Genomic DNA, 15,825 nt, shown 5'->3' on the forward strand with positions numbered 1-15,825 from the left:
CACGCGTTTAAGCTCACGCAGGCTGGCGTGAGGTCTGGAACAGGTCAAGTAATGGAGACTAGCAAATAAAGTACGTAGCTTCTGGAATACTTAACTTTAATCCATAATTGCTGAACATCGGCCTGACGGTACATGCATCACAAGATAAATAGCAAATGATAATGGCGCCTTGCTAGGTCGTAGCAAATGACGTAGCTGAAGGCTATGCTAACTATCGTCTCGGCAAATGAGAGCGTATGTAGTCAGTGAACCATCGCTAGCAAAGTCGGCTGTACAACTGGGGCGAGTGCTAGGAAGACTCTCTAGACCTGCCGTGTGGCGGCGCTCGGTCTGCAATCACTCATAGTGGCGACACGCGGGTCCGACGTATACTAACGGACCGCGGCCGATTTAAAGGCTACCACCTAGCAAGTGTGGTGTCTGGTGGTGACACCACAATAATAATGACAACAATTGTGATATTAATAACAACGATCATAGTGGCAGATATAAGAATTTATAGGCTTACAAAATAGATTTTTCTAGTATACTGAATTCTGGGAAAAGGAATTTTAAGGAGACTGCATCAGCTAAGGATGGGCCCAGCTTACCTTGAGCACTGAGACTCCCAGATGTTCGTTGGCTGTGCAGATGGCAGTCTCTATGAACCCCATAACCACGAGCTGCAGCGGCGTCACTTTGCCCAGCACGGCCCCCATTGAAATCAGGATAGTGGCAACTGTCAGGTCAGCTTGTAGAAGACTGCAAAAGGAGGACGACGTACAGTACATGCCGAAATAGCAGTTAAGATAAGGCGGGCAGCCAAAGCCGAAGCCAACTGAATCCTTTACAGCTCTACATTAGCAGATTGGACAAACCAAAAGTCAGCAGTCCATCATGATGCAGTGCAGTGGGGTGACAAAAGTCGTGTGACAGCGATATGCTCAATCACTCACACAAGGTATAAAAGAGCAGTGCGTTGGCGGAATTGTCATTTGTACTCAGGTGATTCATGTGAAGAGGTTTCTGGCGTGGTTACGGCTGCAAGAGGGGAATTAACAGACTTTTAAATGCGGAACTGTAGACGGAGATAGACACCTGGGACATTTTATTTTGAAATTGTTAGGAAATTCAATATTCCGTGATCCGCAGCGTCAAGACTACGCCGAGATAACTAAATTTCAGGCGATACCTCTCACTGCGGACAACGCAGTGGCCGACGGTCTTCACTTAACGACCGGCAGCAGCAGCGTTTGCGTTGAGGCGTCAGTGCTAACAGACAAGCAACATTTCGTGAAATAACTGCAGACATTGATTTGGGACGTACGACGAACGTATCTGGTTGCACAGTGCGGCGAAATTTTGCAGCAGACGACGGATGGGAGCACCTTTGTTAACAGCACTACACCGTCTGCAGGACCTCTTCTGGGATCGTGACCATATCGGTTGGACCATAAACGACTGGAAAACCGTGGCCTGGTCAGGTGAGACCCTACTTCAGCTGGTATGAGCCGATGGTAGGGTTCGAGTGTTGTGCGGACTCCACGACGCCATGAACCGAAGTTGTCAACAAGGCACTGTGCAAGCTGGTGGTGGCCCCATAATGGACTGAGCTGTGTTTACATTGATGGAGTGCGTCCTCTGTTCCAAATGAACCGATTATTCACTGTAAATTGTTATGTTCGGCTGCTTGGGAGACCATTTGCAGCCGTTCATCGACTTCGGGTTCCAAAACAATGATGGAATTCTTATGGATGGCAATGTCCCATGTTGCCGGGTCAGAATTGTTCGCGAGTCCTCCCTCGGGCATGGGTGTGTGTGTCTGTCCTTAGGATAAATTAGGTTAAGTGTAAGCTTAGGGACTGATGACCTTAGAAGTTAAGTCCCATACGATTTCACACACATTTGAACATTTTTTTAGAATTGTTCGCGACTGCTTTCAAGAACATTCTGGACAACTCGTGCGATCGATTTGGCCACACGAATCGCCCGACATGAACCTAATAGAACATTTACTGGACATAACCACGAGAGGTCAGTTCGTGCATAACATCCTGCACCAGTAACACTTCCGCAATTACGAACAGCTATAGAGGCAGCATGGTTCAGTATTTCTGCAGGGGACTTCCAACATTTTGTTGAGTCTATGGCACGTCGAGAAGGTGCACAGCTTCGAAAAATGAAAATACACACGATATTACCAGCTGACCCATGGCTTTTTTCATCTCAGTGTAATACATTCTTTAGTCTAGGACCGAAACGCGGAAAACATCCCTCATGAAGGATGGTTGTTACCGATCGTAAATTTTCGGTAAATATATGCTATCGGCGTGTGCATAATCTTACTGCTCAGTTTATATCCACTGTCTCACAAAAAACACTGAAACACCCAGAAGACATGGCATGATGTCAATGTAACTTCATACACATCGGCAGGTACGTAAATTATTAGAGTTGCAAACTTTCTGTGAGAGGCAGAACTGTCCCCAAAATGCTTTAGTATTGTTGGTGTTTGGTGTTGTTATCAGGTCATGTACAGCATATAAAACGTGTGAACAGCGTCAGATGTTGAGCGTTTACTGAAGGACACTTTCTCGTGCAATTGTGAGACATCATTATCAGCACCTCACACTTTAAGGTGCCTCATTCTGACTGGTAGAGTCGTGTAGTATCCAGATTTATAGATCATTCGAATATGGCAGTGGCTCGAGGTTGGAATAGATGGGAAGAGGATGGTGGGCATACTCGTCGCAAAAGTTCTGGTCAACCACATCTGATAACCAGGATCCCCATATTGTGCCCTAAGCACATCCTAACTTCTTCACATCTGTGCCTGCCGACCAAGAACAAGTACTGGACTCCATGTTGTGTCATGTAAAATTCTGTGTCCTCCAGCACCAATGGTTAGAGACAAGCAGCAGCCGGACTAGGGACTTACTGTCCTATTTGTAGGATGCCATTAACACCGCAATACAAATGGGTGCCTTTGGAGGGTTCCATCACCATGAAGCATTGACAGCTGATGAGCAGCGTCGTATTGTGTTCAACGCTGAATCGCACTTCTGCATACCACAAGTGATCATCGTCTGCGAGATTTGCGGCGACCTGGGAAGAGGTCCTATTATTTCAACGTTTTGTGGAGGCTCAGCAGTGTTAGGGTGTGAGGAGCCATCGAGTACGACTTCAGGTCGCCGCTGTTGGTGACTGGGTGAACTCTGGCACAGCAGTACTTCATGGGCATACTGCGTCCTCACGTGTTACTTTTAACGCGAGAATACCCTATGTTTCAACAGGACAATACTTGTCCATACGTAACACTTTTCTCTATACAGAATGAGATTTTCACTCTGCAGCGGAGTGTGCGCTGATATGCTCCAAGTCGGCCCGTTTGACGTCCTACCCCCCTTAAGTAAACAGGAACATATTCCAATTTTTTGTGCTCCAACAGGAGCATTTTTCCGCATTTCTCTTCTTTTCTCTGCTGCAGCAGGGCATGTAACTCGTATGAGAAGAAATATATTGGTAAGAAAAATTTAGATACTTTACTTATGTGAAACTAAAATAATTCAAAACTCATTTTACACCTCGGGCCGGACTTTATGCGCAAAGAAACTTTGCATGTACAACAAAATGGGGCTCCAGATTATAACGGAGACACTTTACAGCACATTTCTTCGTACTACGCCACTTTATAAACTATATTTTCGCCTCGAACCGGAGTTTACGTGTGTATTTTATTTGTACAAGTAGGGTAACATTGAAACTCTGTATCTTGTAAAAGGATAAAGATGTGAAGAACGTTTTCAAGGTTGTTAGAAATCGAGATCTTAAGAATATATCGTAAAAATTACAGCCATTTGCTGTGCACAGACGTCTCAGAATCCACGACGGGTTTTCTATACAAAAAAAACAATTTTTATGGTGTTTCTCGATAACGGATAAACATTTTTGAAACCTGGGAATGGCTCTTCTAGATAAACGCATAGAGAATTTATCCTTATAATTTGACCAATTCTCAGTGGTTGCGTGTTATTTAGATTTCGCTTCATACCGGATTTTACGGGTAAAAGTAGGGTAAACTTGAAACTCTGTATCTTGGGATCGGATAAAGATATGAAGAAAATTTTTAAGGTTATTCGACATCGGGAATTTAGGAATATATAGTAAAAATGTCAACCATTTTGTGTGCGTAGCCATATTGGAATGCTTGGCTGGGTTTTGATCCGCTGGTGACGGCGAAAAATATAGTAAAAAACTTTTCTTGCGGTTTTCCGAGCAACCACCCATTAACTAATGTACCTTCGTAAGTCCCACTAAGCCCACTGTAGACCACATCAGACCCTAAAAGAATCAAACCATTTGCTCTAAGCAGGAGGAAGTGTGCAATATTCATCCTTTGACCTTTGTATGATAGTGACACTAAGACGAATCTTCTGTCAGGTATACAAACTGCCCCTAGCCCAAGTGGGGCCACGTGCATACGATGGCACTTGGCTCCTGTGGCCGTTATCACAAGTTCGCAGTGACCTTACAGTGGACAAGTACAGTGGTGACTAAGGAAAACGCATCACACTATGGATGAGTCCAAGATATTATCAACTGACTCGGCATTCACTCATTAAATTATCACAACAAAAACTGATGATAAGCAGACCGAAGTGCCCTCAGCCCCAGTGCAGATACTTTGTGGTCGACTACTGTATCACCGTAGCGGCCGACCAAAACAGGTCAGTCGTTTTGATGCTAGATTCCGGCAGACACTGCGGATATGTACGACTCCAGTTTCGCTATCCGCTACGTATGCCTCGCGCCTGTCGCTCGCTACGTGCACGGGACTTCTTGGATCCGTCCATCGTGCGATTGAGGTAACACCGGGAAAGTATCTGTCTTGCAAGTGTGTAGTTAAGTAGCCGTTCAGTGACGGCGCAGTCAGTTGCAAGTGCATCACCGGCTGAGCAGGATCGCCACAGCAGCACTGCAACGCACAGCCAGCAGTCACTGCTGAAGCCATTGCCTTCACTCACCACGACCTGAATCTTGGGGCGATACACACCAACTGGCTTTGGTTTACTCATTTACGACGGTCGTCCGACCAGGCTTTGAATAATTTCAGTGATCAGTTATCGCCGGAGAACTAGTATCCTCTGAGACTTATTGCTCCGTAGTCCAGGTTTTATTGCTTCGCCGGCCGTGGTGGCCGAGCGGTTCTAGGCGCTTCAGTCTGGAACAGCGCGACCGCTACGGTCGCAGGTTCGAATCCTGCCTCGGGCATGGATGTGTGTGATGTCCTTAGGTTAGTTAAGTTTACGTAGTTCTAAGTTCAAGGGGACTAATGACCGCAGAAGTTAAGTCTCATAATTCAAATGTGTCAAATGGCTCTGAGCACTATGCGACTTAACTTCTGAGGTCATCAATCGCCTAGAACTTAGAACTAATTAAACCTAACTAACCTAAGGACATCACACACATCCATGCCCGAGGCAGGATTCGAACCTGCGACCGGAGCGGTCGCTCGGCTCCAGATTGTAGCGCCTAGAACCGCACGGCCACTCCGGCCAGCTAAGTCTCATAGTTCTCAGAGCCATTTTCTTGCTTCGGCAGCGCTTTTTCCTTTTACAGGCATTTGCATCACTGCTGGGTGGTTACTGAATTCCGCTATTCGTCCACGAGACTCAGAGGGCCATAGACACGGGTTCACAGGTAGATGCCGTGTTTCTTGACTTCCGCAAGGCGTTCGATACAGTTCCCCACAGTCGTTTAATGAACAAAGTAAGATCATATGGACTATCAGACCAATTGTGTGATTGGATTGAATAGTTCCTAGATAACAGAACGCTGCATGTCATTCTCAATGGAGAGAAGTCTTCCGAAGTAAGAGTGTTTTCAGGTGTGCCGCAGGTGAGTGTCGTAGGACCGTTGCTATTCACAATATACATAAATGACCTTGTGGATAACATCGGAAGTTCACTGAGGCTTTTTGCGGATGATGCTGTGGTATATCGAGAGGTTGTAACAATGGAAAATTGTACTGAAGTGCAGGAGGATCTGCAGCGAATTGACGCATGGTGCAGGGAATGGCAATTGAATCTCAATGTAGACAAGTGTTATGTGCTGCGAATACATAGCAAGAAAGATCCATTATCATTTAGCTACAATATAGCAGGTCAGCAACTGGAAGCAGTTAATTCCATAAATTATCTGGGAGCACGCATTAGGAATGATTTAAAATGGAATGATCATATAAAGTTGATCGTCGATAAAGCAGATGCCAGACTGAGATTCATTGGAAGAATCCTAAGGAAGTGCAATCCGAAAACAAAGGAAGTAGGTTACAGTACGCTTGTTCGCCCACTGCTTGAATACTGCTCAGCAGTGTGGGATCCGTACCAGATAGGGTTGATAGAAGAGATAGAGAAGATCCAACGGAGAGCAGCGCGCTTCGTTACAGGATCATTTAGTAATCGCGAAAGCGTTACAGAGATGATAGATAAACTCCAGTGGAAGACTCTGCAGGAGAGACGCTCAGTAGCTCGGTACGGGCTTTTGTTAAAGTTTCGAGAACGTACCTTCACGGAAGAGTCAAGCAGTATATTGCTCCCTCCTACGTAAATCTCGCGAAGAGACCATGAGGATAAAATCAGAGAGATTAGAGCCCACACAGAGGCATACCGACAATCCTTCTTTCCACGAACAATACGAGACTGGAAAAGAAAGGAAAACCGATAGAGGTACTCAAGGTACCCTCCGCCACACACCGTCAGGTGGCTTGCGGAGTATGGATGTAGATGTAGATGTAGATACAAAAAGGTGTAATGAAATCGCTTGTATGTTTCATGAGTTGCAGGTTGCCAAATGTTGTTTTGGAGAAACAAGCGTTTAACGTTTCAACTTGTGTTTTGTAATACTGCAATTGAACAAAGCCTTTAATCGGAAATGACAGCACCTTACAGTTGGCCTTTTTTCTCCGTGGTCCGAAGACTCTCATTTTGACGAAATTATATCGATTAACTGGAGTCTGATCACCCTATCTTTCTATGTATTCGCAGCACATTACACTTGTCTACATTGAGATTCAATTGCCATTCCCTGCACCATGCGTCAATTCGCTGCAGATCCTCCTGCATCTCAGTACAATTTTCCATTGTTACAACCTCTCGATACACCACAGCATCATCTGCCAGCGATTTTCCTGACGTAGTATGTACGGTTTTTGGGATATATTTTAATGTCGATTTTGGGGTCGGGTTTCTATATCGAAAATAATTACTTTTATTTCAGAATGTCGCCATTTGGTACAAGCAATTTTTTAAATATTCATACTACTACGCTAGACAATATCATCAATTTCAAAGCAGTTATTGAAATCTTGTGTTAGGTTGAAAGTTGTGGCGTTCAGAACTCCCACTAATTACCCTCGCACGCCGCGAAGCCCTTTCGTCGATTCGTGTAGTTTTCTCTGGGTAAAAGTATTTTTACTCAAGAAAATACATATAAAATCTTAAGGGTGTACAATAACGGCCAATTTTTTGAATTTGTTTGTTATTTTATTGAAAAAATAATTAATATCTGTTCCAAAATCGAATGCCACCCTGTTCAATCCCATGAAATAAGTTGCAATGTCATCAGAGCTAAGATCTTTCATTAACTTTGTAATGTCTCTTGCAACGGTCTCTCCGCGATATTTTCAGAAATTTTATAAATTATATAACTCAGTACATATCTCGAAATATCCCTTCTTATCTTACCGATTCGTAAACTTTAATATACGATGATTATAAATGCAAAGTAGTTTCAAGCCCTTTTATTCCTTGGAGCGTGCATTTACTCCACGGAATAGCTTCCCTGCTATCAACGTTTTCTCTTATGAAAAGAAGGATTGAGATCTTGCCGATTAGCCGTGAAAGAACATAGAGTAAATGTCTCTGGAGTGAGCATTCACATGCGCAGAAGAGATTTTCTGTTGTCAACTTACATTGCCGGCCTGGTCACGTGATCTCGGGACGTCGTGTGTTTGTCCGTATAGCGCCCTGAATATTTAGAATGTCACTACATCCCTAGTACAGACGGATTATTTTCGTACGTGTCGTCGATTATTTATATATGTTGCGCAGACATTTTAACAGTATCCATTTGATACCAGGAATAAACCAGCTACGTAACATTTAACGGCAAGTGATATTACATCCTGCTTCTTTGAGACAGGTGTCACAGTTCAGATGCACTCGACTTTTGGTAGTTTTCGGTATGATACGGCACTTTATAGTATTACAGAGCCTGACGTACATTTTTGCAGTGATAATCTTGCAAAACGACTTGACAGTACGCTAGTACTTTTGCAAGTGTCCGAAAAACACCGAATTTGCCACATATTACCGATTATATACCTGCTAATTCGTCCTTTTTTTCTGCTATTTCTGCGTATTTATTTCCTCGTTTTTGCGACCTAAAGCACAATTTTTCTTACTGGTGATACTTTGAAGTATTTATTTAACGCATTTTACGTACTTGCTCAGAGTTTTTTAAATAAATAGTAGACTGAGTAATCTATATACATAATCGACAAGTCACTGATAAATGCATGGAGGATAGTATTTGCTAAAACAACTAACCATTCCCTTTCCTGTTCCACTAGCAAATTTAAGAGGAAGCGATTGTTTGTAAGCTTTTGTACGAGCCGTAATATCTGTTATATAGTCATAACATCGTAGAAAAATAGTTCTACAGAATCAAGCCTTAATTATAATGCGTCTCGAAATTTTTAAACATATACAGTGTCTCTTACTAATGTGATAACTATAATTAGAGCTACATGGTATGTACCCATGAAAAGTTACTATCCCTCTTTTCACATATTTTTCTTTGCATCCGTAGCAACAACAGTAATTCACCATCGCTATTACACTTTCAAAAAACGGTGAAACACAACAAAAACTCTTGATATTATAAATTTCAAACGCTGCAGAAAGCACACACACACAGCGAAGTCCCGAAACACGTGACAATCCTGGTGTAATGTTGACAACATGCGCAGAACGCAATGCTCACTCCAGAGATATTTACTCTATGTGAAAGAACGAAGATGTATATGTATGTATTGTTGAGCTAGTTGCCATCTTGATGAGATTCTGTATGAGAAGGAATTTAATACATGAACTAAACTAAAGTAAGTGTGTTCGCGTATTATTTGACTGATTATTATTGACAGTGTCTGCTTACTACGCTGTGTTGCACGGGATCAGTGGGGAACGTCTGATTTACACTGGACGAACCTGCCGCTTTGTACGCTCAAGATATTCAGTTTATTACTTTCAATAAATGGGCTAACACGGTCTTACCAGCAGATCTCCGGGCTTCCCCCTGTGATCACCGAAAGCTAATAATTATTACAAATGTTTTCAAGAGATCGACTGGCAATTTTCGTCGCACCGAGACTTCGAAATTACTTCACTGCCTTATGGAATTAAAGTTAAGCTCAATTTAATGAGGACAGAACATTATTGAACTGTGTGAATGTGATAAGCCTGCTTTGCGAATGAAAATTCCCTTAATATACGCATGTTTTTTACTATCCTGATCAGTGAAGCTAAATCAGGCCGGTGTGAGAGAGGTTTTTAAATTTCAGATTCCACGAAATTATTAAAACTTCTTCAAGCAGCGCCTTCTCAGTGAATGAAAGCATTATAACGTGCTGTGACGAGGAGGTTGTTCGAAGTGGCCATATACTGCTCAGACAGTCGAGAGGCGAAGAGACGTAAGAAGTGAATCGGCTGGAAGGTGAAGCAGTTCCCACCCACCTTCGCAAAGGACTACCGGGCTCAGAGCCGCACGTGCTGGCGCACACAGAGGGAGGGAGGGGGGGGGGGGTGAAGCGCCCGCACGTGTCTGTCCTCTTGGAATCCAATGCGACAATCTCTGGGTATCGACAGGCGGCAAGGTCGGCAAACTTTTAGCCACTGTGGTGGGGGTCCGCTCACTGGATGAGTCACTCAACGTGGCACCTTAACCAGGCACGGTGACAGCGTTTCAAACTTCATGCGAGTCACCTGTGTGGGCAAGGAGCGGTCTGTCTTGGTTGCTCCGTCCCTCCCAGAAGTACTCGGTACAGCACCACATTTCACTTAGTACTGCAGTCTGCCATTTTTCGGTCGGCCCAATTCTCTTCACTCCGGCAGAATCGTGGCGTCATCGCTATTTAGGATTCGCCACTTGTTCGAGGGATGACGGACGTTCACAGGTCCGGTGGCTCTTTGCACAAAATGAGGTAGTTTAGCGATATAACGTCAGAAGCCTTTAAGAATGGATGGTAATAACGGAAGAGATGAGAATTCTCTATACAGGGTGTGGTCCATTGATAGTGAATGGGCCAAATATCTCACGAAATAAGCATCAAACGAAAAAACTACAAAAAATGAAACTCGTCCAGTTTGATGGGGGAAACCAAATGGCTCTATGGTTGGCCCGCTAGATGGCGCTGCGATAGGTCAAACGGATATCAACTGCGTTTTTTAAAATAGGAACCCCCATTTTTTATTACATATTCGTGTAGTACGTAAAGAAATATGAATGTTTTAGTTGGACCACTTTTTTCGCTTCGTCATAGATGGCGCTGTAATAGTCACAAATGTGGTGTCACCGCCAGACACCACACTTGCTAGGTGGTAGCTTAAATCGGCCGCGGTCCATTTAGTACATGTCGGACCCGCGTGTCGCCACTGTGTAATCGCAGACCTAGCGCCACCAACAAGGCAGGTCTCGTGATACGAGAGAGCACTCGCCCCAGTTGTACGAGAACCTAGCTACCGACCAGATGTACGAAGCCTTTCTCTCTCATTAGCCGAGAGACAGAATAGCCATCAGCTAAGTTAATGGCTACGAACTAGCAAGGCGCCATTTGTATCAGTGCCTATAGCTTACGAGTATTCAAGAGAGATGTATTCCAAGGACTAATAAAAAGATAAGTAATAAGCATCTACATACTTTTCTTCTTATTCATTTATAAGTTCTCATGTTCCAGACTTCACGCCCGTCTGCGTTAGCCTTGCGTGCCCTATCGGCTACAGCGTTAGTCTAGCTTGCCTTTTCAGCCATCTCAACTTCACGGTGTCGGCCCAGATACCGACACAACAACAAACGTATAAGTACGTGGTATCACGTAACATTCCGCCAGTACGGACAGTATTTGCTTCGTGATACATGACCCGTGTTAAAATGGACCGTTTACCAATTGCGGAAAAAGTCGATATCGTCTTGACGTATGGCTATTGTCATCAAAATGGCCAACGGGCCTGTGCTACGTATGCTGCTCGGTATCCTGGACGACATCATCGAAGTGTCCGGACCGTTCGCCGGATAGTTAGGTTATTTAAGGAAACAGGAAGTGTTCAGTCACATGTGAAACGTCAACCACGACCTGCAACAAATGATGATGCCCAAGTAGGTGTTTTAGCTGTTGTCGCGATTAATCCGCACATCAGTCGCAGACAAACTGCGCGAGAATCGGGAATCTCAGAAACGCCGGTGTTGAGAATGCTACATCAACATGAACTGCACCCGTACCATATTTCTATGCACCAGGAATTGCATGGCGACGACTTTGACGTCGTGTACACTTCTGTCACTGGGCAGAAGAGAAATTACGGGACGATGACAGATTTTTTTGCACGCGTTCTATTTAGCGACGAAGCGTCATTCACCAACAGCGTTAACGTAAACCGGCATAATATGCACTATTGGGCAACGGAAAATCCACGATGGCTACGACAAGTGGAACATCAGCGACCTTGGCGGGTTAATGTATGGTGCGGCATTATGGCAGGTAGGATAATTGGCCCCCATTTTATCGATGGCAATCTAAATGGTACAATGTATGTTCATTTCCTACGTAATGTTCAACCGATGTTACTAAAAGTTGTTTCACTGCATGACAGAATGGCGATGTACTTCCAACATGATGGATGTCCGGCACATAGCTCAAGTGCGGTTGAAGCGGTATTGAATAGCATATTTCATGACAGGTGGATTGGACGTCGAAGCACCATATCATGGCCCGCACGTTCACCGGATCTGACGTCCCCGGATTTTTCTGTGGGGAATGTTGAAGGATATCTACTATCGTTATCCACCGACAACGGCAGACAACATGCATCAGCGCATTGTCAATGCGTGTGCGTACATTACGGAAGGCGAACTACTCGCTGTTGAGAGGAATGTCGTTACACGTATTTCCAAATGCATTGAGGTTGACGCAGATAATTTTGAGCATTTATTGCATTAATGTGGTATTTACAGGTAATCACGCTGTAACAGCATGCGTTCTCAGAAATGATAAGTTCACAAAGGTACATGTATCACATGGGAACAACCGAAATAAAATGTTGAAACGTACCTACGTTCTGTATTTTAATTTAAAGAACCTACCTGTTACCAACTGTTCGTCTAAAATTGTGAGCCATATGTTTGTGACTACTATAGCGCCATCTATCACAAAGCGAAAAAAGTGGTCCAACTACAACATTCATATTTCTTAACGTATTACACGAATATGTAATAAAAAATGAGGGTTCCTATTTAAAATAAACGTAGTTGATATCCGTTTGACCTATGGCAGCGCCATCTAGCGGGCCAACCATAGCGATATCTAGTTTCCCCCTTCAAGCTAGACAAGTTTCGTTCTTTTTAGTTTTTTCGTTGGACGCTTATTTCGTGAGATATTTGGCCCGGTCACGATCAACGGACCACCCTGTATACGGGGTGATTATTATTAAACTTCCAAAATGCTGTAGAAATAACACTGCTGGTCAGAATGAAGTGAAATTGCAACGGAATATTATCGGAGAAGGGGGAAAACATATGGCAGAAGAAAAAAAAATAGTGCGAAAATTGATCAATAGATGGCGCTGTATGTGGCAGGATATGTAAATAAAAAGACCTGTCATGCGCATGACCCTTTGCAGTTGGTATAAATACGCCGGGTACACGGCTTTTCCTCCTTTCCCGTCTGCGACGTCCACCATTACTGTTCCAATGGAGGATCGCGCTCTGCATGTAAAGCTGTATTACAAGAATGATGACTGTGCACAAGTCGCTCTGCAGAAGTTCCGGACACTGAAGGGTTTGAAAAAAAGGCGTTAGTCCGAAGACTGCCGTGAGTCGCGAGAAAATGATTCGGAAATTCGGAAAGACGGGCTCTTTTGGTGTGCTACCTGGTAGAGGGAGGAAACGAATTGATTCGACGTCAGTGGAAGCAGTGGCCACAGCAATGCAGGAGGAGACGAGTGGTGGTGTGCAAACGTGTAGTGCACGGAGAACTGCCCGAACATTGGACATACCCGTGAGCGCATTGCGTAAAATCCTACGAAACATCCTTCTTTGCTATCCGTTCAAAACTACCAATGTGCACGAGTTGCTTCCTGTTGACCTGCCAGAAAGAGAGACCTTTGCTCTAGAATTTCTTGCTCGCATGGAAGTGGACAATGATTGGCTGTGGAAGATTTTGTGGACAGACGAAGCCCACTTCCATCTGACAGGATATGTCAATACGCAAAATTGCCGAATATGGGCGACGGAAAATTCACACGCAAATCAACCAGCACCACTTCATCCTGAAGAGTCACTATGTGGTGTGGGTTTACGGCATCATTTATCATAGGGCCATATTTTTTCGAAGAGACAGGTGCTTCCGGTCCTGTTACCTGTACCGTCACTGGTAAGCGCTGTGAGTGTCTTTTGGGCAACCACGGCATTCCAGCTCTCCAACAGCGTGGATGTGTGCGTGGGATGATTTTTATGTAAGCTGGCGCACCGCAAATCCAATTAAGCAGCTGCTGAAGCGCCATTTCGGAAATGTTAGAATTATCAGCCGCCATTTCTCTACAGTCTGGCCGTCCTGATTACCTGATCTTAATATTTGTGACTTTCGGCTGTCGGGCTATCTGGAAAGTGTCTTCAGTGTTCCGATTGCAGACTCAGCTGCATTGAAGGCACGCATTGCGCAACACATTCTGAATGTGACCCCGGAAACACTTCGATCAGTTGTGGAATGTGCTGTTTCTCGATTTCAACTTGCTGCAGAGAACGGTGGACAGCATATTGAACTTGTTTTGCGCCAGTCACATGGAAATTAATAATCGGATTTGATTTTGATTGAAGCTTTTTATGCGGTTTTTGACCTAAGGACAATGAAAAACCAATATTGGTTAAAAACAGTCTTGGTTGCAATATTAGTTTTTTTTATTTTTCAACGACGCGTTTCGCCTCATTTAGGCTTCTTCAGGTTATCTAAATAGAAAACAGAGAACAAATACATCTATTTAACAATCGCGATCGCGTTGTGCAGACTTGGATAACCTATAAGCATGTATAAACAGATCACCTATTGAAAATATAAACAGATCGCCTATTGAAAGAGCAAATATCTTAATTTGGTATTTCTTAAGAATCCTTTAGTCAGTGTAACCAAAGGGCATCGTCGAATATATCAGGCCAACAATGCCTTCGTTAAACTCGGTAAAAACTAGAATTATAAAATAGTAAAATCATTACCTTTTTTTAGATGGACGCGAGAGGCACCAAGACCTGCATAACGCGTTCCCGTTCACAGTAGCGAGTAACAGAGTAAGATGGGGGCTCAGGTAGTAAGCATAATGCGCCACAGCGTCGTGTGCCAGTACTGAAGCCTCTAATACAGAATCACCTCAAGAGGTGGCGCTGAGACGCACCAGTGATTAAAAATGAGATCGTAAACTGGATATACATACCCACTAAAACTTTATAAATGTAATGCACATAAAACATTGATAAGATGGAATTACTAGGGGCAACACCTGTGCTTAACTTATGCTACATTTTTTGACGAAGTAAAATATAAATGAAGGCGGTAAATTTAAAATGAGAAAACAAGGTGTATAATACAACACACAGATGCAGTACATAAACAGATTCTTCGTATCATATACCACTAGAACGAGAACATTAAAAACACAGGACCGTAATTTCAAATAAAGAGGTCGCCCATATAACACTCATAGTGCGTCATTCGGAGCTAGAAAGTCTAGCCAGAAAACTTTTTTTTATATAAAATACAAGTAAACTTATTAGGACTGGAAGAATCAAAAACCAATGTTATTGATGCTCTTTATGCGGTTTTTGGCCTCGGTACAGTTAAAAACAGATGTGACTGATTCTTGTTATGCGATTTTTGGCCTCAGGACGATTAAAAACCGATTTTTTTCCATCCGATATGATATGACTTTGCCGTGGTGGATGGGCTTACGTAGCTAACAGTGTCACACCTGTACACCCATGTTCACAAAGTAGTACAGTTTGTTTAACGTCAAACGTACACCTTAAGCATTGTTGTATGATTCATTTGTCACTTGTAATCGACCACTATTATTATTATTATTATTATTATTATTATTATTATTATTATGCTTACAGCGCTATTTATGGCTGCATTTTGTAACTATTTATTTTTCTTCTACCATACGTTTCCCCCTCTCCGATAATATTCCGTTGCGATTTGACGTCATTCTGACCAGTGGTGTTATTTCTACAGTGGTTTGAAAGTTTACCTTATAATCAGCCTGTATATTATGCAGTCGCATACGTGACAGGCACAGCAAAATTTGCTATGAAACGGTATTACAATATTGTACAAAAAGGATTTAAAGATTTAGTTGATAATGAAAGTGCAAAAAATTGGAACTATCGACAGACGGGTTTCATGGATCTGTACATCAAGAAGCATGTGAAGAAACGGGTTGAGTGAACAGTAACAATACCTGAAGTCGCACGCATTATTCCGCTTTCGAAGGAACTGAACTAAGATTTTAAAGATTTTATATG

At 43.3% G+C, this 15,825-nt stretch overlaps 1 protein-coding gene across 2 annotated transcripts in view; it reads right to left on the minus strand.

Annotated features, from left to right (window-relative positions):
• Window positions 1-15,825, minus strand: part of LOC126425192 (ammonium transporter Rh type B) — a 228,198-nt gene that overhangs the window by 94,118 nt on the left and 118,255 nt on the right. For both annotated transcript variants that reach the window (XM_050088146.1, XM_050088147.1), the window contains exon 4: window positions 591-741. In XM_050088146.1, coding sequence (XP_049944103.1) covers window positions 591-741 — 151 coding nt within the window. The remainder of the gene's footprint in view (window positions 1-590; window positions 742-15,825) is intronic.

The sequence above is a fragment of the Schistocerca serialis genome, chromosome 10, assembly GCF_023864345.2.
Source record: "Schistocerca serialis cubense isolate TAMUIC-IGC-003099 chromosome 10, iqSchSeri2.2, whole genome shotgun sequence".
Taxonomy (NCBI): domain Eukaryota; kingdom Metazoa; phylum Arthropoda; class Insecta; order Orthoptera; family Acrididae; genus Schistocerca; species Schistocerca serialis.